Source organism: Macrotis lagotis, chromosome 4 (genome assembly GCF_037893015.1).
Source record: "Macrotis lagotis isolate mMagLag1 chromosome 4, bilby.v1.9.chrom.fasta, whole genome shotgun sequence".
In the NCBI taxonomy this organism is placed as follows: Eukaryota; Metazoa; Chordata; class Mammalia; order Peramelemorphia; family Peramelidae; genus Macrotis; species Macrotis lagotis.
Genome location: NC_133661.1, coordinates 202,168,130 through 202,194,752, shown reverse-complemented (window position 1 = coordinate 202,194,752; position 26,623 = coordinate 202,168,130). Strand labels below are relative to the sequence as shown.

Below are 26,623 nucleotides of genomic sequence, written 5' to 3'. Positions count from 1 at the left end.
AAAAAAGAGGGCTTCAAACATGTTTTTCAGAAGAATAGATCATAAGAAATCACAAACAAGCAAGAAAGCTTTGAAATCTGCATTTTAATTTATTATATATTTAATAAGAAAAGCCAGTTGTACATAATAGAAATTTTGTGCAAAATTTTCGGTTTTACCATATATAAGGAAATGTTCAATTTAGATAATATTTAAGTACAAAAATTTTTTTAAAGGGGGAAAGTAAAGAAGACAAACAAAAATATAGTTGAACACAATAAACCTTCAAGGAGCTTACATTCTTCTGGGGTACTATAAGCAGTTCAAAGATAAGTAATTCAAATGCATTTTCTCCTCCCCTCTTCTAAGGTCCAAGATAAACCTGAACAATTAAGATTGGAATTTTCAGACACCCCACTCCCATCCTCCACCAATTTCTTTTATTCTTTGCCCTCTAAGTTTAACTAGAGTTCATCCATTTCTACTCTGTTCTTTTCATCCCAACCTCTATAAACCAGACTCATAATAAGAGTAGCTATGGGGATAGGAATGGAAAACGGAAACCTTTCTTCAGTCCAACACTTTGGGGAATCAATGCTAAGAAATATTTGTTGCAGGTATCTAGCCTTCAGGAAAACAGGAAGGGAGGTAGTTATGGTCCAAGTATATATGATTCCTCTAACAATAACATAGCAACTTTAAACAAATTCCTTAATCCCTAACACCCAGTTATGCACTATTCTAATAATACCCTCTCCCTCACCCCACAGGAAGGGGGAAAGTATGTACCTCTTTGTGTTTTACAATTCAAAGAGGATCCAAATGGCCCAAAGGGAGATTTTCTGTCTTCAAATCTCCTATAGTGAGCGCCTCAGACTCTGATCTCCAACATTCTCAGAGATACAGATTTGAAAAGTGCTGAATTATTGCAGATGCACGAAAACTTTCAAAGACCTATTACAATTATAATTCGGAAGTATACTGTACACTCATGCTATCTTCTTTCCTGGGACCTTTCTAAATACCTTCAGAAATTCAGCTGCTGCTAGGAGTAAATTCATCCCGAAGAACCTCCATCTAACCTTTGGCCCTAACATTATTACATGCTAGGAATAAGAAAATCAATTCTAAATTCTAATGTCAATAGAGAATAATGGAATCCATACTAAACTCCAAAGTTTCTGAATTCAACCAGTTAGGAATAGGGGAGCTGATTTGGGTCTAAGAAGATTAGGATATCAACTTGTTAAGTTGAACTCTGAGAAGACACTTGGTCTCCATGAACAAGGACAACATAGAATATGGCAACAAGGGAGTCAGTTTGCTACAGAAAAGTCAAGGCATTGAGGAAATACTGAAGGAATGCCAAAACCAATGTAATTGAGTCTCCAAACAAATTTTTTAAATGAGATAATAGCCACATAAAGTAGCCTAACAACTAACTTAAACCTACTTTTAACTTTTATATCCCTTTCCTCCAATTTCTAACTCCTTGTGCTGTTTCATTTCCTTTTAGCAAATTTTGTTTTGGTTTGATATTTGCTTCTAGGCCTCTGGGAGGATTTACTATGCTTTGTTTCTCTTCTTGTTTCTAGGATACCTGAGCTAGCTTTTACAGAAAGAAATGCAATGGAAGTAAGAGGGAGAAAGGGTTAGGATCATCAGATAGGGGAAAAATAAAAGGGAGAGAAAGAAACAGTATGCTCCAGCAGACACAGAGTTTGGTACCCTCTATACTTCCTAATAGATAAGGAAGAATGATGATTCAGAGGGGTGAAAATAGACTCTAGCTTAAAATATTACTAAAGAATACCCATAACTGAGAGAACATTTAGAAGGAACAGCCTTAAGCTCTGGGAAGACAACAAGTCAAAGTGTAAGCCAAGGACATTACCCAGAACTGACTCATATTAAACATTCTCAGGCAAACACAGGGTGGCCACATTAGGGTACTTTATATACTCCTGGGGTTCTTTATACTCCTCATAGAAGAATGATGATGCTTGCAATTCTCCTGGGGCCCCAATGGCACACAAACATCTTTCAAGGCAGAAGGTCTTAGAACAGTGTAAACAAGTGAGGGTAGAGCAAGACTTCTCCATGCTCTATGGTTACAGATACATCATAAAAATGGCTTTTCCTGCCTGCCTTACACCTCAAGCAATAATAAAGACAAAAAGAAAAAGGATTTTTAAATAAAAAGTCATTAGTGGAAACCCCATGAGGTACCCCACAAGGGATTCTCCAACTCCAAAAGTCATCTGTCATTGTACTAAAAGATGAAGAGACTTGCTTATCTCTCCTCAGACATAACTAACTACATTAGCTCACACAGACCTTTCCACAAGAGAAAGAAGACTAACACAGAAGAGAGAGAGAACAAATTCAGTCCCCTGGCACAGAGAGAGCCTCCTTTAATTTGGGGTTCTTTTGCTCATGAGTCTGACAGTTGGAGAAAGAAATAGCTCTTGAGAGTAGACAGAGTTACACAAAAAACTCAGGAAAACCTAGCAAATGATGCACTCCTTAATAAAGTTAAAAGAACTGCTCTAACGGGTGGCTAGAGCAGCAGCCCGGGAGTCAGGAGTACCTGAGTTCAGATCCGGACCTCAGACACTTATTACTTAGCTGTGTGGCTTTGGGCAAGCCACTTAACCCTTGCAAAAAACCTAAAAAAAAAACAAATAAAAAAACCCTGCTATAACAATTACAGAAACTATTCATACTCCCCTGCAGGCAATGAGAATAGATAAGGTTCTTCCCTAGTCAACAAGAAGTAAAGGTGTCTGGGGTACCAAAGTGGTTTTACTTCTAAAAAATTCCTAAGGATCCTGTGTTAAGGAAGAAGCCCTAGTTCCACATACACAGGTCCTCTAAAGAAGGAAAAATCAATGAGGTAGAGAAGAATGGACATAGTCTGTTCTGCTTTCCTTCCCTGACACTAATCTCTAAAAGTGGCAAGGATTTAATTCTAGTAGATGGGCTTAGAAACTCTGTATATTGTGGAATGTGAAAAAGCGAACACCCCAGGGCAGCTAGATGGTGCAGTAGATAGAGCACTAGCCCTGGAGTCAGGAAGACCTGAGTTCAAATCTGCCCTCAGTCACCAAATAATTACTTAGCTGTGTGACCTTGGGCAAATCCCACTGCCTTGCAGAGAGAATGAGAGAGAGAGAGAGAGAGAGAGAGAGAACACCACATTCCTTTCTCTACCTCTTCCATCATACCTTTATCTGCAAGTCTGTAAAGTCTGTATCAAGTCTGTAAAAATGTCAAATGAAGGTCTTAAGTTGAATATACCTACCTCTCCTACTACTTGGTAACTCCTTCCCCAACCCAAAAAACCAAGAAATCTGCGCCTAATCTCAAATGGCTTTTAATTCCACAGCCAGAAATTACCTTGCTATTGCATTCCCTTCCCAGAGACTTACCCAGCTGGGTATGCAACCAGACCTGACCGGGGGTCACAAGCCAGTCCTCTGCCTCCAGACACTGTTATTCCCAACACCTTCTCCAAGGTTACCTGATCAAGAAATATAACAATGAGACAACAAGGAAGCAATACATTAACCAACAAGAATAGGGGCTTGAGAGCTGGGTGTTAGAAATGAAACTGGCCATACTCTGCAGTGCTAATTGATTTCAAAACTAGCCAGCAACCACCACTAGTCTCTTCTGGGGGTCTACCAGCCTCTCTAGTTTTCTGTAGAAAAAAAGCCTGATCAGAAGTACTGCTGAGGTTGCATTTGAACTCAGGTCCTCCTGACTCCAGGGCCAGTGATCGATTATCCACTGTGCCACCTAGCTGCTCCCTGCTATCTCTTCTTTGCTGAACTCCCACTACCTTATTAGAAACTCATCTGAAAACAGAAAATTAGAATACTACTACTGAAGAGAAAAGGGTTTAAAAACATCACTTGTACAAAAATATTCATAGCAGCACTGTTTGTGGTGGCGAAGAATTGGAAATTAAGTGAATTGGGGAATGGTTTAACAAACTGTGGTATACGTATGTATGTCATGGAACACTATTGTTCTATTAGAAACCAGGAGGGTTGGGAATTCAAGGAAGCATGGAAGGATTTGCATGAACTGATGCTGAGAGAGATGAGCAGAACCAGAAGAACATTGTACACCCTAACAGCAACATGGGGGTGAAGATCAACCTTAATGGATTGTTCATTCCATCAGGGCAATAATCAGACACAATTCTGGGCTATCTGCGATGGAGAATATCATCTGTATTCAGAGAAAGAATTGTGAAGTGTGAACAAAGACCAAAGACTATTACCTTTAATTTTTTAAAAAAGTTATCTTATGTAATTTTGCTGTCTCTTATACTTATTTTTCTTCCTTAAGAATGTAATTTCTCTCTCATCACATTCAACTTAGATCAATGTATACCAGGGAAACAATGTAAAGACTTACAGACTGCCTTCTGTGGGGGGTGGAGGGAGGGAAGCAAGATTGGGGGGAAAATTGTAAAATTCAAAATAAATAAAATCTTTCTTTTATTAAAAAAATGAAAATAAAATAACAGCAACAAAAAACATAAAGTTGGAAAACAATTTTCATAGTTAGGGGTTCTGATAAAGGTCTCATTTTTAAAATATATAGAAAACTGAATCAAATTTATAAGGTTACAAATCATTCCCCAATTAAAATAATGGGGAAATATTAAAAAAAATCAAAGGTTATAAGCAGGCAGTTTTCAAACTGAGTAGAATATTTCCTCTTAAGAGTTAATATTCAAAAAAAAAGTTCATATTCCTAGTGAAGTGCTCTCAGGGTTAAAAATCATTAAAATAAAGACAGACTATTACTTTTAAGACTATTCTTAGAATTAAGAGGGAGAAAGACCTTGCATTCCAAGCAGGCACCCTCCCAATTCTGTTGGGGGGGGGCAACAGTGAACTTTTTTTCCCCAGAGACCTTGCATTTTTAGTTAGTCACCTGTTTGATAATAAAACTATCTTAACATAAGAATAACCTTGCATCCCAAGGAAGTTCATAAGACTCCCCTTCTTGTTTGATGATAAGTAGACTCTTCCTAGAACTTGTGTTCCAGGACAAGTTACATTACTTCAGTAAGATAGTTATAATCCTGAAGGTTATTTTCACCATCTGGATGGTAAGGTAATATTTTATGAAAACCTTTCATTCTTTTCTTTGTTGCTGCAATAGATTTTCACAAACAGAATGTAACTCTGAAGACTAACCAATGAGTTGACAGAGAGGGACAATAGGAAGGAGGGGATCGCATTAGGCCAAAAAATCTTGGAGTGTGCCCCTTTCTCGAGAAAAGCCAAAATAAGCTTTTTTTTTTTTTTTTTTTTTTGCTCAGAGGAGTCTCTATATTTTTTAAATGGATTTTTATCCCACACAAAACAAAATTAATGTTATATATAATCATATGAAAAAATGCTCCAAATCATTATTGATTAGAGAATTGCAAATTAAAACAAATATGAAGTACTACCTCACACCTATCAGATTGGCTAAGATGACAAAAAGGGTAAATAATCAACATAGGTGAGGTTGTAGGAAGAGTGGGACATTTAATGAACTATTGGTAGAGCTGTGAACTGATTCAACCATTCTGGAGAGCAATATGGAACTATGCCCAAAGAGCAACAAAATTGATTATATCCTTTGACACAGCAATACCATTACTAGACCTATATCCAAAAGAAATCATAAAAATTGGGAAAAGTCCCACATGTTCCAAAAATAGTAGCAGAGAATTGGAAATTGAGGAGAAGCCTATCAACTGGAGAATAGCTGAAATGGCTGAACAAGCTGTGATGTGTGAATGTTATGGAGTACTATTGCTCTGAAAGAAACTATGAATGGTCAGACTTTAGAGAATCATGGAAAGAATTACAAGAACTGATGCTGAGCAAAGGGAGCAGAACCAAGAGAACATTGTATACATTAACAACAACACTGTGAGTTAAGCAATTATGATAGATGCAGTTACTCTAAGCAGTTCAGAGAGCTAGGACAACTCTGGAGAACTGTTATGGACAATGCCATCCTCATCCAGAAGAAAACAAAAAAACACATCAACAAAGTAACTTTTTTAAAAACTTCTCAAGCTTTTCCTTCCTATTCCATGGTTTTCTTTCTTTTCTCTTAGTCCTAATTCCTCATAAACAAAATGACTAAAATGTAAACATGAAACACAAATGTATATGTACAACTTTTACTAGACTGCTCAGTGCTGGGAGGTGGTGGGAAAGGAAGATATGTGTAACTCATAAATATGTGAGTAGATGAATGTTGAGAAACTTTCATTACACATAATTGGGAAAAATATTAAAAAAAAAACACCTTTTCCAGCTTATAATTGTATCTTTTTACTTTTCATTACCTTCTTAGAAATCTATAATCTTTACCTTGTCTAAGTACCTAAATCTGTTTCCCCATATGACTTTTTCTCTCTCAGTGGTTTTCTGCCTTCACTTTAGTTCTTATTTCCCTCAGCTGCTGCTAATCAGCCTGTCCTATCTCACATAACTTGTGAATGTTTTATAACTTATAAATTTTTTGTGCAACCAACCTGTGAATTAAAGTTTAAGCCTTTCTTTCTTACTTCCCTTGAGTCAGAAAGTTAAATGATTTCATTAATCAAAACAAACCATAATTCCCCCTCTTGAATCCCCCAATCCTAGTTGTTCCAGCATCACTAAAGGGCTCCATACTCCACAAATCTATCAATTCAGGATAGTATAAATCCAGGAGGTACAAAAAGAACCTACCTAACAGTGTGTTTGTTAGGTACTAGTGCTGTTACACTAATCATTATTAAGTTAATGCATTCTTGTTCTTCTCAAGATGACAGAGAAAAAAAATGTCAAATGCTTTAAGATCACAAGAAAGAGGGGCAGTTAAGTGGCTCGGTGGATAGAACACGGGCCCTGGAATCAGGAGGATCTGACTCCAAATCCAACACAGACATTAATAATTACCTAGCTGTGTGACCTTGGGCAAGTCCCTTAACCCCACTGCTTTTCAAAAAACAAACAAAAGATCTATAGCTAAAAGATCACGCGAAAACAGGCCAAACCTAGCAATCAATCATCATTTACATTGCTCCCCCCAAATCATCTGGTCATTTCTCAAAGTAGCAATAACTACAGTTACAATCAATTAGGCAATTATCTTCCTGTCACACAATTATCTGCCTAAAATTTCTCTTGCTTATGTCTCTACTCCACAAGTTGCCCCTGGCCACTCTCCTCCCTTATTCCAGCTCTTTCCAGATTTCCATCTACTCTATAATGCTCTACTCAATGTTCTCTGCCTCAGAGATAATTCAACTACTTGATATTTTTCTCCGAGATGTGGGATTTGGAATGGCAGTGCTGAAAGATTAGTTTGTATCATATTACCAAAAACTCTACATCAGGGATATAGGTCTGAAATAAAAACTTCGGGGGTGCTGTGTACCTTATGACCAACAACACTTATTCCCAAACCCTAGAGAAACTCAGAGGACATCAGGATACCAGGAAGATCCCCCCTCAACATACACCTCATGATTTGCCCCAATCTTGATATTCAAGTAGTCCTGATTTAAACTTTATTTGAATCTCATAAGAGAGATAATGGTATATTGAGAAAGACAATTTCTCTGTACTAACCATATAATATCAGAATAAATCTCCTTAAACTGTTTCAGTCCACAATCACTTAATAAAGAAATCCTCGGAGAAGCATTTGAGTCTTGAAAGGCTGTAAGTCAGAATACTAGCCAAATTTATGTCTTTTGGCAATGAAGTTTTAAGATAGGAAACTTCAATGCCCATCTGGCAGGTTTAGAGGCACTAGCCATTATCTAGTCAAAATAAGGAACTGACATTCATTAATGGGACAAACTTACCTTGGTTTTTTCCAAACCATTCTTGGTAGTTTCCCCCTCTTTGAACTCAGTATATTCCAAGTCTTATCTCAAACCCTAGTTGCTTCTCATTCTGCTCCTCTCTCAAATGAGGTATTATCCAAAGAGCCCAAAATATCAGTAAATAAATGAGGAAATCCAGTTAATGCTTTGGTTTTACTCCTCTAACAGTTAACAAACTACAAGATCAGTGTTTTGTAAACCTGCAAGAATGGTTCTTACAATTTTAAAAATACAATAAAATTTTATTTATAAATGTAATTTTCTGGGCAGGGCTGAATTGGCCCACAGACTGTGGTTGGCCTTCCTGACCCCTGCCTAACCTCCCCACTCTGGAAGACTGCCAAACTCTTCCCTTAGGCACTAAGCCCAGAACAAACCCACAGAAAACCACACTCAAGAGATTTCCTATTACACCAACCATCTGTTATACAGAAGAGACACAATTAGGCCTCAATTAGTGTAATAATGAATTCCTCCTGAAGTGGTCACATATATTCAATTCAAATTTGAAGTCAGAATTATGTAAAATATAAGTTTCATATTTTCAATAGGAATCTGGAGTATGAATTTTAATAATTATAAAAACTGAAAATAACAATTTCTGGAGATTTGTTATCTGATAAACTGGGATCCAATAATTATTTTGACTGTATCTCTTGAATTCAATTTAAATTAGTTCAACCCAGCTAGGTGGCTTAATAGAGTGCTGAGCCTGGAGTCAGGGAAGACTCATTTTCCTGAGACCAAATTGGGTCTCAGACACTTGTGTGACTTTGGGCAAGACACTTAATCCTGTTTGCCTCTTTTTCTTCATATGTACAATGAGCTAGAGAAAGAAACAGCAAATACCAAGAAAACTCCAAACAGGAACCCAAAAAACTGAACTCAACTGAAGAACAACAAATTGGCTCTTTAGCTGCAGCCCTATGGGGCTTTTATGAGACTGGACTAAGGAAGGCATAGTGTTTATTTTGAGGTATTTTACCCTCTGACAAGTTTTTTTGGTAGGCTCAGGGATGATTAAATCTGGAAATCTAATTTCATAATTATTTTGAATTTGTTACATAGCAGGCCAAATGCAAACTTTTTCAAGGTCTTTGAAAGGAAAAAAGAGGACCAGGAATTATTCAGGCCTAAACAGTACTACAACAAAGGGAGTGGTAGATACTAATCTTGGAATACCCTACAGATTTAGTCATCTTCTTTCCCATAGTTTGGGGAAGGACCAATACTTCTGGCTGGAAAAGCCCTGGTGGGCAGGAGCCTGGTTCATTTTCAGAGTTCCTAGAGTTTGTTTTTTTGATTCTCTGGATTTCTAGCTGGACTTTATGGGGGGGGGGGGGGGAAGCAGAGTGATTTCCCTTATCGGTATGGGGGGAGGGCAGGGAAACCAAATTCAGAAGCATCAGCTGCTTTTTATTTTATGTTCTTAACTCAAACCAGTTTCCTATGTGCAGGGAGGTTTGAGTTGGCCTTCACTTTTTGAGCAGCTGTCCTGGGGCTGGCGCTCAACCTCAAGCACTTGAGCTATTGCCTCTATCACCACCCCTGCAGAATTACGGTTCATCTACACTAGAAGCTAACAGCCTCAATAGATTCAAAAAGTTTAACTACAAGAGCCTAAATGGAACCTCAACTTCTCCCAAACACAATACCAACATTCCACCTCTCCCACTCTTCCTATCAAGGCATTCCAGGAGAGCATTGAGCCAAGCAAAGAGTGCCGAGTGAAGAAACCCTTGAAGAAGAATCCTAAAGACTTGAAAGTCACTTTGCTTTCTATAGCTCACAAGCAGTTAGAAAATAAACTTCCTTTGTAATAGAACTTAGTTGGGTCCTCACCTCAGAAAGGCAACAAGCACTGTGTCCCACTCCCATGCCCCAGTGTTTTTATGCTCTATAAGATTCCATGAGTGGAAAACAGACCTGGGTCACTTAGTTGTATAAAATGGGTTTTAGGACCCAACTTTGGGCCAAGAGGCCAAGGTTCTTAGCAAAATTAATAAAATGATAAATAATAAATCTTCCATCTCAAAGACTTTGGCACCTGCATAGAACCTACCCAGCTTCCATCCATTAATATGCTAAGCATGACACAGAAATATTAGGGAAGTTCCTGGAACTGTGAGTAGAAAGGCAGTGGCTTAATAATTCTATACTTCCCTCTCCCTCCCCTTATTTCTGATTCATCAAGCTACTCCAGTAGAACTCAGCCAGTCAGCAAAGGGAGTAAAGAGAACAATTAGTACTTTTATGACTTGTACTTTAACTTTAATTAAGTACAAATAAAGTAACAGAAGCACAAGATCATTCAAATAATGCTACAGGGAATGTTGCAAGTACAAGAAGGAACCTGCTTAAGAGCCTGTACCAACAGTAACCCTTGAATACCTGCCACCTTTCTTTCTGTCACTTAATCCCTTTCCAAAATCTAACACTGTATTACTCCCTATCATCTGAATTCTCTAATTCCAAGGTTGCTGAGCACTGATGGAGTGAGTCACCCAATCTCAATGACTGGTCTACTATGATAAATGTTGAACAATCTCAACTGGGCCTTTACTAAAATACTAAAATACCCTTGTTTACTCTTTCCTCTAAACATTCTTTTCTGAAATCACTACCCTCTCTCCTTTCTTTCAATCCAAATAGATTGCCTTAAACTTCACTGGAAAAACTAAGACTTTTGGGCCATAAACTCAACTCTTCTCTAATTCTACAGTTCAAAAACACTCAACACCATTTCCCATTCCTTCTTTTTTTTGCTCCATTCTATATTTTATAGGGTTTTTTTGCTTGTTTTGCAAGGCAGTGGTGTTAAGTGACTTACCCAAGGCCACACAGCTAGGTAATTATTAAGTGTCTGAGGCTGCATTTGAACTCAGGTACTCCTGACTCCAGGGCCGGTACTCTATCCACTGTACCACCTGGCCACCCCTTTTTGCTCCATTCTAGAAGGAAGAGTTGGGCCCCTCCCTGTCAATTTCCACCCCTTGAGTTGTCTTGGATTCCATGAAGTTTCCTACAGTTTTCATCTTTAAAGTATTTACTCTTCTTAGTTAATCCTTAACCTTCTTACCCACTAGTTCTTTCCCTGCTGCCTTCAAACCATCACAAGACTGATATTAACTTTCCCTCAAGTTATCATTCTATATCTACCCTTGATTTCATGTACAAACTCCTAGAAAGATATGTCTATACTATCCTAGTTGCCTCCCCTTTGTCAGTCAAGTATTTAGTTACTGTTTTTGCACTTAGTATTTTTTCCAATTATGTGTAAAGATAGTTTTGAAATTCATTTTTATAAGATTTGTGAGTCACAAATTTTTCTCTCTCCCTTTCCCTTACCCCTCTGTAAGGCAGCAAGCAATCTGATATAGGTTGTTCATGTACAATCATGTTTAAACATATTTCTACATTAGTCATGCTGTGAAAGAAAAATCATAACAAAGGGGAAAAACCATAAGGAAAAAAAAAGTAAAAATAGTATGCTTCAGTCTATTTAGTTGATCATCACACAGTGTGGCTGTTACTTGTATACAATGTTCTCCTGATTCTGCTCATTTCACTCAGCATCAGTTTATGTAAATCTTTCCAGGTTTTCCTGAAATCAATCCTCAGGATGAGAAAATTAGCTCCCATCTATTCAACTATAATTTTCATGCAGATGACTCACAAATCTAACACATACTGTCTTCATCTCTCAGTCTCCAGTTTTGAATCTCCCACTATCTGCTGGACATTTTAACATGAGCACCTTCCAAATCAGAACTCAATAATTAGTTTTCTTCCTAAAGCTACACCTCCTCCTAACTTGCCCATTTCTGTCAAGGGAAAGGAGTGAAAGAAGGAACAAGCATTTGTTAGGCATTATGAGCTAAGGCTTTATAAATCTGATCCTCAAAACAACCCTTGGAGGTAGGTCCTATTATTATTTTTGTTTTAAGGAAAACTGAGACTGTGAGGGTAAGTGACTTGCCATGGGTCACAAGCTAGTTAAGTGTTTAGGTCTGATTTCAACTCAGGTCTTCCTGATTGCAGGCCTAGTGCCCAAAGGACCAACATTATTCCACTCACCCAGGTGTGCAACACCCTTCATTCTCAGTCATCCCAGCTTTATTCTTTTATTCTCATTTTGTACAAATGTTTTTTACATTAATAAAATATACTTGTTTACAAGTAACCAAAATACCCCTCCCCCATTGAATATAGATAGACTTGCTTGGGCAAAAAAGTAAAGTGGGGAGAAAAAAATTAAAATTAAAAAAATAATAGTAATAATTGTAGGTATGGCCAGGTGGTGCAATGGACAGAGCACCAGCCCTGGAGCCACGAGCACCTGAGTCCATATCCAGCCTCGTAAACCCAATAATCACCCAGCCATGTGACATGCAAGCCACCCGATCCCCACTGCCCTGCAAAAACCAAAAAGGAAAAAAAAAAAGACCCAAAATAAAATAAAATAGTAATAATAGTAGGGATGGCTGGGTGGCAGACAGAGCATTGGCCCTTGAGCCAGGAGCACCTGGGTCCAAATCCGGCCCCAGGCAGGCCACCCAGCCCCACTTGCCCTGCACCCTCCCCCAAATAATAATAACAAAAAATGTGCTTGAGTCTTTGTTCCAACACCAACAACTCTGTCATGGGTGGATCTCATTCCAGAAGGCAAATGGCAACGTTGTGATCAGCAATGGCAACGTTGGAAAAATATGGAAGTAACTTTTGTTATGATAAGTCCATCACAAAAGTTACTTCCATATTTTTCCAATGTTGCCATTGCTGATCGCAATTACCTCCTTTCTTATTTCTCCACTACCATGTACTATATTTTCTCTCTCCTTTCACTCTGACTCTGCCGTAGGGTCGCTGAGTGGTGCAGCAGACAGCTCCCTGGCCCTGGGGCCAAGAAGCCCTGAGCCCCCATACCACCCCTTAGGCCCAGAATCCACCTGGCCCTATGGTCCTGGGCAGGCCTTCCAATCCCAGCCCCTTGCAAGAAGTAAAAAAAGAAAATGTGTTATATCTGACCACTGTCCCCCCATGGTCCATCCTCTCCTCCTTTATTTACATACCCACCCCTTCCCCCTGCTCCCCCCTCCTTCTTACTCCAGATATCTATACCCCATTGAGTATATTTGCTGTTTCCTCTCCTAGCCATCTCTGATGAGAGCAACGGTTCCCTCACCCCCCCCTTCCATATCATTGCAATAGCTCATTGTAATAAAAAAAAATCTTATTATGTGAAATATCTTGGACTATTCCCTCTCTCCTTTTTCTTTCTCCCATTCCATTTCCCTTTTTTTCTTATTGACTCCATTTTTACACCATATTTTATCTTCAAATTCAGCTTTCTCCTGTGCTTCAACTATAAAAGCTCCCTCTACCTGCTCTATTAACTGAGATGGTTCATATGAATATTATCAGTATCATTTTTCTATACATGCAGTTCATCCTCATTAAGTCCCTCATATTTCCCCCCCTCTCCTCCAATCTCTGTGCTTCACCTGACTCCTGTATCTGAAGATCAAACCTTCTGTTCAGCTCTGGCCATTCCAACAGGAACATTTGAAATTCCCCTGGTTCATTGAAAGTCCATCTTTTTCCCTGGAAGAGGACATTCAGCCTTGCTGGGTAGTTCATTCTTGGCTGCATTCTAAGCTCTTTTGCCTTCTGGTATATTGTATTCCAAGCCCTACGAGCTTCCAATGTAGTTGCTGCTAAGTCCTGTGTGATACTGACTGCAGCTCCACGATATTTGAACTGTGTCCTTCTGGCTGCTTATAATATTTTCTCTTTGACTTGGGAGTTCTGGAACTTGGCTATAATATTCCTGGGGGTTGGTTTTTTGGGATCTCTTTCTTGGGGGGATTGGTGGATTCTCTCCATTTCTAGTTTGCCCTCTGCTTCTAGAATATCAGGGCAATTTTCCTGTAGTAATTCTTTGAAAATGATGTCAAGGCTCTTTTCCTGATCATGACTTTCAGGTATTCCAATAATTTTCAAATTATCTTTCCTAAGTCTGTTTTCCATATCAGTTGTTTTTTCAATGAGATATTTCACATTTTCTTCTAATTTTTCATTTTTTTGGTTTTGAAGTATTGATTTCTGATTTCTGGTAAATTCATCAATCTCCCTGAATTCTATTCTTTGTCTGAAGGATTTATTCTCCTCAGAGAGTTTTCTTATCTCTTTTTCCATCTGGCCAATTTGCTTTTTAAAAGCATTCTTCTCCTCAATAACTTTTTGAACTGTTTTATCCATTTGACCCAAGCTGTTTTTTAGCATGCTATTTTCTTCAGCATTTTTTTGGATTTCCTTGACTAAGCTGCTGACTTCATTTTCATGTTTTTCCTGCATCTCTCTCCTTTCTTTTCCCAGTTTTTCTTCTAACTCCCTCATTTGATTTTCAAAGTCTTTTTTGAGCTCTATCATAGCCTGAGCCCAATTTCTGTTTTTTCTTGGAGTCTTTAGATGCAGGAGCTTGTGCTTCCTCATCTTCAGACTGAGTATTTTGATCCTTCTTGGACTCATTTGCAAAATATTTCTCAATGGTCTTCCTCTTGTTTTTTTGTTTGTTCATTTTCTCAGCCTAAGCCTGTTTTTTGGGGTGCTTCCTGAGCTTTTGGGACACTCCCACAAGGGTCTCAGTGTGAGAGGCTCTGTCCTCCCTCCTGGTCTGTGAATGACCATAAGCGTCCCCCTCTGCCATGGGGCTGAGGTGGGGGCGGGCTGTTGTTCTATAGTGGAGCCTAGGCTGTGATCAGGATCTGAATGTGTTCAGTTCCCCAGAGTCCAGTTCCAGGGGCAGAGGACAGAGCTCTGCAGTCTCTCTTCACTCCCCTCCCTCAGCTCAGTGGGCTCATGCCCTGGGGGCTCCTGCTTACTGGCTCCACCTGCTTCTGTTTCCGGGTCTAGGCTGCCAAAAGACCAGGCTGCTGGCTGTGTGCCCTGAGGGCTGGGCTCCACGTGCTGGCTCTGGTAGAGGTGTCCCCCCCCCCCCGCTGTTCCCGCACTTTGTGCTGGTGCTCCCCGGGGTGCAGCTCAGGCGACTCCCCAGATGCTGTGAGCCTTGGCTCCCAGCGCCCTGGGGCTGCCTCTGGGAGGCTGAAGTTCTTTGGCTCTGGCGGGCCACCCCTCTGGCCGGCTGCCCCTCCGGCCCCGGGGAGCAGAGCTTTTCTGCTCTTTTCCAGGTTACCTTGAGTAGGAGAACTGCCTCACTTGGTCCCTTTGTGGGTTCTGTCTCTCGAAAGTTTAGTTAGAGTCCTTAGTTTATGAGTTTTTATCAGAGAGCTCCTAAGACTGGATCCCTTCATGTCAAGAGTTGATATTCTAATGAGAAAAACTAGTCAGGGAAGGTTAAGTGGAACACAGCACTCCCATTCTAGAGATAGTTCAAATCTGGCCTCAGAGACTTAATAATTACCTAGCTGTGTGACCTTGGCCAAGTCCCTTAACCCCATTGCCTTACAAAAACAAAAAACAAAAAAAAGAATGAAGGACAAACATTACTATTATTCTAGAGACAATGGCACTGTTGATTGATTTATTACAATTCTTAAAGTTAGAGAGGGAGAGGGAGTAACATGGGAAGGAGGGTCCCTTTCAGTTTGGCCAAGTCCAATTCAGAGCCTAGCAGTGTAGGGGTTTAACTTCTCATAGCCATGCTAGCCAGAGTGGAAGATGGGGCCCAAAGGGAAGGGCAAAAAAAGAGCCAGTCTGATTATAAGGATGTTTTTACAATTCTGCCCCCTTTGGCTAAGGCTCTAGTTCAATGCCTAGAATATAAGTTCCATTCACCTTATGCAAAAAACCCTAGCTTTCTTCAAAGATCATATGATGTGCCATCTTCTATACAGGCCCTATCCTGAATGATCCTAGCAGCTCATGCCCACCCACCCCCAAAATATCTGTATCCACTTCGTATATATTCTGTACTTAACTTTTCTATGTATATTATCCTCCCTCCTCTCCTTCCCCTCAACGGAATGTTAGCTCCTCAGGACACAGGCTTGTTTCATTTTTGTCTTTGTTAGCACTAGTCTTTCCTTCATAGCCTGGTACATAAAAATCACTCAATAAATAACTGATGAATGAATAGTTGGGGAATAAAGAAAACCAAAAAGGAAGGGAACAAGTGGAAATTATGAAGGAAGTCTGTTAACCTAAGCCAGAATTGAAAAGCTGAGGTCCTTGAAATGCAGCTCCCACCAAAAGAAGAAATCAGCCTAAGGAGCAAATACAATTAATAACATCAAAGACCAAGGAGAACAGGTGCTACAAGTCTTTTGTTGTTGTTTTTTAAATCTAGCAACAATATTCACTGCAGAGGCAAAGACTCAAAACTAAGAAATAAGCTATTTTTTGGCCAATGATAATCTTTTATGCAAGGCTGAACTCAACATTATAGAGAACAAAGCAGGCCCAGCCCATGCTTTTGTACTGTACTGAACTGAGATGGAGGAAAGCCTACACTCACATGGAAACAGGTATCATCTGCCTTTTTGCAATGTAGCTGCCAGACAACAGAATTAAGATAAGCATGAGATGGTGATACCAACATCCCTCATACAATATAAACTGGACAATATAGGTTCTAATAGTGTGCCATTAAAAGGGGAAAAGGAGAAAAATTTTACCATCCCCTAATGATAGATATAAATAATAATAATAATAATAATAATAATAATAATATATTTTCAAAATAGCTCAAATTCCCAATATATAAAAGTGTAATGTATAAAGAATAATAAGAAGTATGTACTAAAAATATAAAGACCATGTAAGGCCTAGCTGAAGTGGAACAAGGGGGAAAACAGGCAGCTGTGAGGTAAACAAATAAGGGACATTCACTGAACTATTTATTGGATGTTTACTGAATATTTATTGAATGAACTGCCTCAAGGAATTTCTCATCTAATAGAGATCAAGGCACATGAATAATTATAATCAAAATCATATGTAATATAAGCCAAAAGAGTGGCACAAAGTAGTCTACTACTGGACATATGAGTTCAAAGATAGGAAGAAAGACCTCAGGCATATCCAAAATTCACAGAACTAGAAATAAAATAGGTAACCATCTATTGGAGAATGGCTAAACAAGTGCTGGTATATGAACATAATGGAGTATTATTGTAGCATACTAAAGGACAAATATGAAGAATCCAAAGGAACATGATTAGACCTGACTACAGTAAATACAGAACTAGAAAAATCCATGCAATGTCTACAATAAGGTAAATAAAAATAACCCCAAAAGACTGCTGGAATTAAAAATTAAAGGAGATAAACATTATTGGTTCCAAAGAATAGCTGATGAAATATATCTTTCTTCCTCTCAGTAGAACTCCACACGTGACTATATATGCATGCTATGAATGTGTTAATTGTGTGTCTGCTTTGTAACAGGAGGATTTTCCTGGGAAGGGTTGATAATTGAGAAACATCTGATATTTTAAAAATCATAAATAATTTTTGTAAAGAAGTAAAGGGTCCAAGGGATTCTATGAAGTAAAAATTCACAACTGATGATTGAAGGTTTGAAGGAAAAGAAAGATTTTGGACTAGGTCTTTAAAATAGTAAAGAGGCAGAAGGGGATTCCAAGATGAAAAAATGGTATGAAGCAAAGGCAAAAAAAAAAAATACAAGACATGAAGGAAATGAAATGTTTAGGATACACTGAGAGATAACATCTGGCTGGGGCAAGGGGAGATAAAATACCATCAGCCTGAAGCCAAAATGGAGCTGAACTATGTATGGAGAGGCTACAATTCCAGGTGATTAGGGTTTGAATTTTACCTTGTAGGCAAAGGAGAAGCAGCAAGCTTTTGAGCAGTAAAGTGACATGAGCAGTCCTGTGTTTTTAGGAAAATTAATCTGGGGAAAACAACATTATGATAGAAGTGGATAGAAGACTGACCATAGGTCAAGAAAAATTAAGTTTTCTGTCTCCATCTGACATTCTAAACATGTGACTATGGTAAAGTTACTTAAATCTTTCAGTATTCCAGATAATGAAGGGAGTTTCCTACACCAATGACATCACAAATATGAATGAAACAAGAATAAAATAATTAAAGTGGGAAAGGAAAAATAAGTTTAATTAGTGGAAGGCCACTAATGCCTAGGCCAATCAGGAGATAATAAGGGTCACAGAAGACAGAATGGAAGAAAAAGAAGGGACAAGTTACAAGAGACATGGAGGTGCAATGGAAAGAACTTAGGGCTTTACAGGCCTGGGGAAAGGAATAGGGAATTAGGTTTTAGCCCCAGGTCACTAGATGAATGGTAGTGCTGGGAATAAAAAGGAAATCAAAGGAGATGGTTTTGTGAGAAAAATACGGAGTCTGAATCATTAGTGCATCAAGGTGGCTATATCAGCATGCTATTAAAATTATGGGATTGAGCTTATAAGGAAGATCAGAGTTGCAGATAGAAATCTGGGTCATTTACATTGAGGTGATAGTTAAAGTCAAGATTAACTCAATAGGCTAGAAGAAATAGGGTAAAGAAAGAAAATGGGGGGGTAAGAACAAAAGGGAGTCACTACAAGAAACAAAGTACTCAAAAGTAGGATGACAATTAGGATAGCTAATGTCACAAAAAAAGAAAAGAAGGAAAAGATTCATGTAGGTGAAGCTGCAAAGATGTCAAGGGAGTCAAAGAAGTAAATAAGATGATCTTCAGAGTTCAAACTCATCAGCAATTTCAAATAAAGTCAGTCCTATGGTTCTAGGAGATCCCAAGATCTGAACGTTTTTTTCAGATTTCTAAACTGTGAGCCAAGAAAAAATTCTCAGGCCCTTAATCCCATAGTCATTCCAACAGTCAAGGGAACTGTAAAGAGGACACCAAAATCTTGCCTGAAAACCAAACTGCTTCCCTCACAATAGATAAGGGGTCACAGAAGAAACCTGTAATATCATGGAAGTAAAGCCCACAAAAGGCCAGGGTCACTTAGGATTGGATGTCCTCCAGAGTTCATACACATCAGCAGGAATAAGGAGATCACAGCATCTGGTGGGAGCTATTCTTCTGCAGTGGCAGCAATGAGAATACCAGCTTCCCCTTTCCTCCTCCCTCTACTTCTCAACCCCCCCCCCCAACTAAGTTATAAATACCTGAGATATAAATCATCACCAGCCAAACTATTTCTGTACACAAACATGTCAGAGACCTGCCCTAGGCAGAACTCACTTTTCTTTTTCCTCCCTTCCTGCAGGTTAAGAATAATTAGGCCTTTCGCCTGCACATATTGCACTAATTCCTTCATACAGATCAGGGACTGTCAGAGGTTCCTATATTAGACTTTGTCCTAATCACTCACTCTCTCTCACTCTCACAACACACACACGTTGCCAGATAATAACTCTAACTTCTAGGGTCAGAGGCAATGAAAGTGAATCAGATATGCACTGACACATTAACAAGGACCTTGTCTCTTCACTCTAAAACTCTGCCAGATTATATCCTCACTGACTGATAGTTTTTCTGTCTTTAGAGCACATGAGAATTCTCTGATATAAACAATTCCAAACAGGACAAATGAGTCAGTCTCTTCTGCCAGGAAAATTAGAATGTCCTCAGCTTCTCCAAAAGATGAACCTAGAGAGCATCTAGACCAGTAGTCTTCAATCTTTTGATCCCACCCTTATAAATAAAAATTTTTGTGCATGCACCCCCAATATATGCATCCAGACAATGATGACCATGACATCAGGGGAGATATTATCATGACAAGTCCATGAATTGGATTTGAAGTGAGAGGATGCTGTACTAAGTCACCAGCCTCACTTTCTCCCTCAGAGCTATTTGGGTCCAGTTGGCCAGATATCAAGACAACTGGAGATAACCCTGGATGCGAGGCTGTTAGGGTTAAGTGACTTGCCCAACGTCAAACACCTAGTAAGTGTCAAGTGTCTAAGGCTGAATTTGAACTCCTGTCTTCTTGAATCCAAGGTCAGTGCTGGGTCTGTAGTCAGGAAGACCTGAGTTCAAATCCTACACAATTACTGTGTGGTCCTGGGGAACTACTTAAGCATAATCTGCCTCAATTTCCTCATCTATCAAAATGAAGATAATAATAGTTGTGGATAAAATGAGATCTTTGTAAAAGTGCTTTGCAAACCTTAGTAGTTTTAACTATTATATATTTACTTATTTATAAATACACACATGCCACTATGCCATTATTTATATTATAAAGCAAAAATGTAAATTAAAAATGGATGAGATGAAAATGAAATAACATTTGGCCTAATGTGAAAGTTCAAGTCTCTGAACTTAAGAAAATTTACTTTGGCAGTTGTATAGATACGTATTAGTGAGATTTGAGTCAGAGAAACAAATTAAAAGGCTATTACAGAAGTCCAGCATAGGTTATGAGAGTCTGAACTAGGGTGGTGGCTGTGTAAATGGAAAGAAAAAGATGAGCTGTAAGGGTCAGTGCAAAGGAGAAGTACTGTATCACACCAAGGTCATGAACTTGGTAAGTGGAAAGATGATGATACTCCCAACAGTAATAAGGAAGAAAGATGGGTTTGGAGGGGAAAGGTAATGAGATTTGTGAAGTAGACTGTAACCCTATCACTAGATTACAGATTTAAAGGTGGAAGGGATCTCAGAGCCCATTGAGTTCAACTCTCTCAGAGGCCTAGAGAAGTTAAATGACTTGCCTAGGATCACCCTGGCTAGTAAATATCAGAGGCATAGAATTTGAACTCAAATTTTCCAGGTTCTAAATGATGCTCTCTAACCCACTCAAAAAACCCACCAAAACTCTGCAACTGAGTCAAATTAAAATATGTAAGTGGGAAATTATGCAACATAGATAATGCTAATTTGTGGCTTTTTTAAGTCATTATGTGGCCAGCAGGAATCTGTTACTATTTGAATTATACCACTACACTAAAGTGTCTATTTGCCTGCTCATACTTCTGTTCAACTTACTCTATCCCACTTAAAATAAAAAAAGACCTCCAGGAGTCAATGGATTAACTCCTGCCAAAAGCCCTGAGGTAATCTGGGATATGTGTGTGCTGGTGACAAGGTGAAGATGCTGTGTAACTGTTACTTCAGGTGCTCAAGTTATTATAATTATTTGAGGGGCCCACAACCAGGTAGAAAAAAGAAAGAAGTTGGAAGCTAGAACAACAACAGAAAGGGAAAAGCAAGGGAATATGGCTATCCCAGGCTGAGAGGTATGTGACTCACAGTCCCACCCTCCCATTGCTTCATCATATGCTCTTTTTAGGGTCATGTGAGCCCCTACTCTAGAGAATAATGAACTAGAGTCTAGATAATAAGTCCCAGGGATAAATTAAAAAAAAATTCTTTCCATTTTTATGCCAGTACTAAAAAATTAAACTGAAGTTCCACCTGGTTTTAGGAAAAGAACACAATACTCAAGTGTGCCCGTGCTCTCATCAGAAATACAAGAGTATTTGGATCAAGGGCATACTTCCTAAGCAACCTCAGCAGTATGAAGTAGGAGCATTCAAGTGCTCTAATGCTACTAATCTGCCTCTGGTTCCTGAAAGAACAGCTGGGTAAGTGACCAAGGAGGCTGCCAGGGTGTCCTTAAGAGTTATGGCAGGAAAAAAAAAAGTTATCGCAGAAGGTGGCAGCTAGGTGGGACAGTGGTTACAGCACCAGCCCTGGAGTCAGGAGTACCTGAGTTCAAATCCGGCCTCAGACACTTAATAATTACCTAGCTGTGTGGTCTTGGGCAAGCCACTTAACCCCACTGCCTTGCAAAAAAAAAAAAAACCCTAAAAAAAACCCTAAAAAAAAAGTTATGGCAGAAGGAGACATAAGATAGAAAGAACATGATCCTACAAGACATATTTCAGGAATAAGCACTCAGTACTTCCTCTCTCCAATGAAAAGAAGCTAAATTTCAAGACAAGACGGAAAGTGGAGAGGGTCCAAGTGTTGCAGTGCAAACAGGGAACCCCCATGAAGTTAGAGCTCACCCACACTCTGACCATACTGGAGCTTACCAGACTAACTTGGACTGCTATCAGCAGTTTCTTCAGCAATTAATATTATATTGTCACAAGCTGGAAGATCTGATTTTTATACAAATAAAGAAGAGAAGGGAATAGGAACCTCAACATCAAGGGAAAAAAGAAGAACTAACTTTTTAAAAGACTAAGTTGTATGGTTAAATATCAACATCTGTCTGGAACAGAAATTAAAGAAATAGGAAAATGGGCTACTGGTAATGACAAGAATCTCCTTTATCTGCCCATAAATCTGGAACCCAAGAACTCCAAGTAGAGACAGAACTTGTCCTGGATTCCTTTTCTACCACTATCAAGAGAGAGAAAACAGAAGATTTCTGAATATCTCTCTGGAACCTCAAAAGTTATTTTACTTTGAGAGCCTCAAACTATCCCATTCCCCATTCCACAGCACTTTCCCCTTCTCCAAGCAAACTGGGATCAAAGTGCTTTCTGCTTGTTGCATAAACAAAATTAGCATATAATTTTCACTTTTGTTTTTTGTGATTTTTTCTTTTTTTTGATTCTTCTTTCACAATATGACTAATGTGGAAACATGTTTAACACTATTGCACGTATATAACCTGTATTAGATTGTATCCTATCTTGGGGACAGAGAAGAAGGGAAAAAGAAAAATTTGGAATTCAAAAATATTAACAAAAAATGAATGTTGAATGACTACTATGGAAATATGTTTAACTTAATTAAATATTTATAACCTATATCAAACTACTCATTATCGAGAGGAGTGGGGGGGAAGGGAGAGGGAAAAATGTGAAACTCAAAAGCTTACAAAAAATGAATTTGAAAACAAAAAAGGTTAAAAACCATTTTTATTAACTCCATGTCAATATTAAAAAAATGGATGCTGAAAACTATCTTTACATGTAATTGGTAAAAAATAAAATACAAGGGGCAGCTAGGTGGCGTAGTGGATAAAGCACCAGCCTTGGAGTCAGGAGTACCTGGGTTCAAATCCGGTCTCAGACACTTAATAATTACCTAGCTGTGTGGCCTTGGGTAAGCCACTTAACCCCATTTGCCTTGCAAAAACCTAAAAAAAAAAAAAAAAGGACAAAAAATAAAATACTATTAAGTAGAAAAAGACTAAAAGAAGCAAATTAGTTTTATAAGGGATTTGATCAACTTACTCTTAATGATATTGGCATTTTAACTCCACGGCATTTTAAGCTTTAAAAGTGTAATTCTGGCAAGGAGTGAACCAAATGTTTCTGGAAGTAAGAAAGAACCCTTCTCAATATCTATTAAATCACATCACATAGACTCAACTTATATATAAAACTGGCCTTAGAATGGAGGATTGGGCAATTCTATATTACTTTCTTCAAAATGCCAACATTTTCAAAGAATTTTTAAACTATTAGCAAACATAAAAACGCATTCCAAATATCAATTATAACATTAGTTCAAATCAAAACATATCTAAAGTTTCACTTTACACCCTTGTAAAAATCAATGTTGGAGAAGACAGCAATTATTGAGAGCATAGTTGAAATGTGAATTTGAACTTAAGTTTAAAAACTGACTAAAAATATCATTGCTCCAGAAATCATAAGGCATATATTCCAAGTGGGCCAAAGAAAGGAAGAGAAGTTATAGATACTGCAGCACATTTTTGTGGTAGTGAAGAACTAGAAACAAAATAGATAGCCATCAATCAGAAATAGCTGAACAAATTATGCCAGCTAAATAAACCAATACATTAATGTAATATCATTTTGACGTAAGAATTGATGTGCTGATCCAATCTTTCTGGAGAGCAATTTGGAATTATGTCCAAAGGGTAATAAAATGTGCATACCCTTTGATTCAGCAATAATACTACTGGGGCCATACTCTGAAGAGATCATGAAAAAGGGTAAAAACATCACTTGTACAAAAATATTCATAGCAGCTCTGTTTGTGGTGGCAAAGAATTAGAAATCAAGTGAATGTCCAATTGGGGAATGGCTGAACAAAAATGTGGGGTGTGTGTGTGTGTGTGTGTGTGTGATGGAACACTATTGTTCTATTAGAAACCAGGAGGGATGGGAATTCAGAGAAGCCTGGAGGAACTGGCATGAATTGATGCTGAGAGAGATGAGCAGAACCAGAACATTGTACATCCTAACAGCAACATGGGGTGATGATCAACCTTAAATGGACTTGCTCATTCCATCAGTGCAACAATCAGGGACAATTTTAAGGTATCCGCGATGGAGAATACCATCTGTATCCAAAGACCAGAGACCTTCAATTTCGGGGGGGAAAAAAAAAACCTTTATCTCTGGTTCTGCTCATCTTACTCAGCATCAGTTCATGCAAATCCTTCCATGCTTCCCTGAATTCCCATCCCTCCTGGTTTCTAATAGAACAATAGTGTTCCATGACATACATATACCAGTTTGTTAATCCATTTCCCAATTGAAGGACATTCACTTAATTTCCAATTCTTTGCCACCACAAACAGAGCTGCTATGAATATTTTTGTACAATTTTTTTACCCTTTTCCATAATCTCTTCAGGATATAGACCCAGTAATAGTATTCTAGCTTTCTGTTTTCAGAAAATGAGTTTCTAAGAAGGTAGTAGGAGTTAAGCAAAGAAGAGATAGTAGGGGGCAGCTAGGTGGCGCAGTGGATAGAGCACTGCCCCTGGAGTCAGGAGTACCTGAGTTCAAAGCTGATCTTTTATTTTTTTTTAACCCTTTTTCATTATCTCTTCAGGGTATAGACCCAGTAGGGTATGGATCAAAAGGTATGCACAGTTTTGTTGCCCTTTGGGCATAATTCCAAATTGCTCTCCAGAAAGGTTGGATGAGTTCATAGCTCCACCAACAATGTATTAGTGTCCCAGATTTCCCACATCCCTTGCAACATAGATCGTTTTCTTTTCTGGTCATATTGGAGGGGCTTCCCTTCTTAACAGAAGTGGGGGACTACAAACCGAGAGTGGGTAAGGGGACCTGGGAGAAAGGAAAAGATAGCCCTGGGTAATTTTCAAGATCACTTCCAACCACAGAACAGGCTGTATGCAAGAGGGCATTGCCTCCTCAGACAGCTTACTAAGGTTGATCTAATCCAAGATCAGGATCAATGACTGTGTCAGAAATGACATCAACTGTCTTTTGGATTTTTTGGTATTGCTTCTTCTCACTGTGACTTTTTATCAGGCATCTATCACCCACCAAGTGAACTCAGTCTTTCCAAAGGGTGGAGGTAGGGAGTGAGGCTTGGATTTCTAGTCTTCATTCTTTTCCAAATTCAGTCATTCCCTCAGGAGATCATTATATAGCTGCTATCTTTCTGTTTCAGTTCCTGCTTCCCATTCCCACTCTTTACCCCCACATTTCAAAGCTGCTTAGGCCAAGCATCTTGCATCCTTGAAGTCAGGGCTGCTCTGTTATGGCCTTAAGGTTATTTAAGAAATGGAAGGGCCTCTGAAGGACATTTACCAACTTGCTTCAAGCAATATTCAAAAGTTCTAACCTTGAAAGCTCAACTAAATTTTCCTTTAAAGGCAGCAAACAGTAGTGTCTTAGGCTTCTGACCAGTCACCCAAAATGACCACAAAGACAAAGTCCAAATGAATTAATCTTACATCTTTCCATTCTTTGACTGTAAGTAAATCTCCTTTTGTTAACTATTAGATGGTCTTCGAAGATCTTATTTCCTTCCTATCTCCAAGTTATTAAATAAGCATGAGACAAATGTGACCTACAAACATTTTGATATGGTTCAGCAGTTTAAGTGTAACCAACTCTCTGTGATCCTATTTGGGGTTTCCTTAGCAAAGGTACTGGAGTGGTTTATCATTTCCTTCTCCGATTCATTTGATAGACGAAGAAACTGAGGCAAACAGGGTTAAAAGTGACTTATCCAGGTTCACATAGCTAATGAATGTCTCAGTTTTCATTTAAATTCAGGTCTTTCTGATTCCAGGTCCAGCACTTTATCCACTCTGCCATCAAGCTGCCTAGCCAACTAATATGACTTCCCCAATCTCTCTGTAATCTCTTACATTCATATACTACAACTTTTTCAGCCAGTCAATCCTTAGTTGATGAATACTCACTTTCCTTCCAGCTCTTTGGTACAACAAAAAGTTTCTATAAATATAATTTTTGTCTGTAAAGAACTTTTCTATCTCCTTGGGGTTATATATTCCTAATAGTAATATTGCCTATTTCCAAAACACATGTTGTTCTCTCTCATCATTTTCTATCCTTTATTACCCTTTGATCATGCCAATTGTCTCAATAGTGGTGGGGAAAACTATGGCCTATCAAGATGGTTCAAAACAGAGATTAAGATTAGGGATTTTTAAAAAGAAATTAACTTTCATATGGATACATCTATTTTTGCAAATGAAATTTTTAAAAAAGAAGTTCAAATCCAAGTTTAAGAAAAAAGTGAGACAGTAAATATACTTCACCTGGTAGAGGCTGGCAAAAGTGAGTGGAACAGTAGGCAATGGCTTGGAACTAGGCAGAGTAAGAGAACTCCCTTACCTCCATTTGCCCCCAGCTCAAGTCATTTATATCCTCCTTCAAATAAAAAAAAAAGGCCAAGACCTTCTCTGAGAGGGGAAAGAGAGCCATTCATGGTGGCAGTGTACGCTACGTGAAAATATCATCCAAAAGTAGTGGGAGTGAACCCAAAGTGCTCAGAGGCTTTTCCAAGAACCAGAGAAGCTGATCCCTGGGAGCCACTGCTCTCAGAAGCCCACCTAAG

The 26,623-nt window shown here is 38.7% G+C and overlaps 1 protein-coding gene across 2 annotated transcripts in view; it reads right to left on the bottom strand.

The window, feature by feature from the left end:
• Positions 1-26,623, bottom strand: part of MAPKBP1 (mitogen-activated protein kinase binding protein 1) — an 87,718-nt gene that overhangs the window by 42,664 nt on the left and 18,431 nt on the right. For both annotated transcript variants that reach the window (XM_074235157.1, XM_074235156.1), the window contains exon 3: positions 3,411-3,502. In XM_074235157.1, coding sequence (XP_074091258.1) covers positions 3,411-3,502 — 92 coding nt within the window. The remainder of the gene's footprint in view (positions 1-3,410; positions 3,503-26,623) is intronic.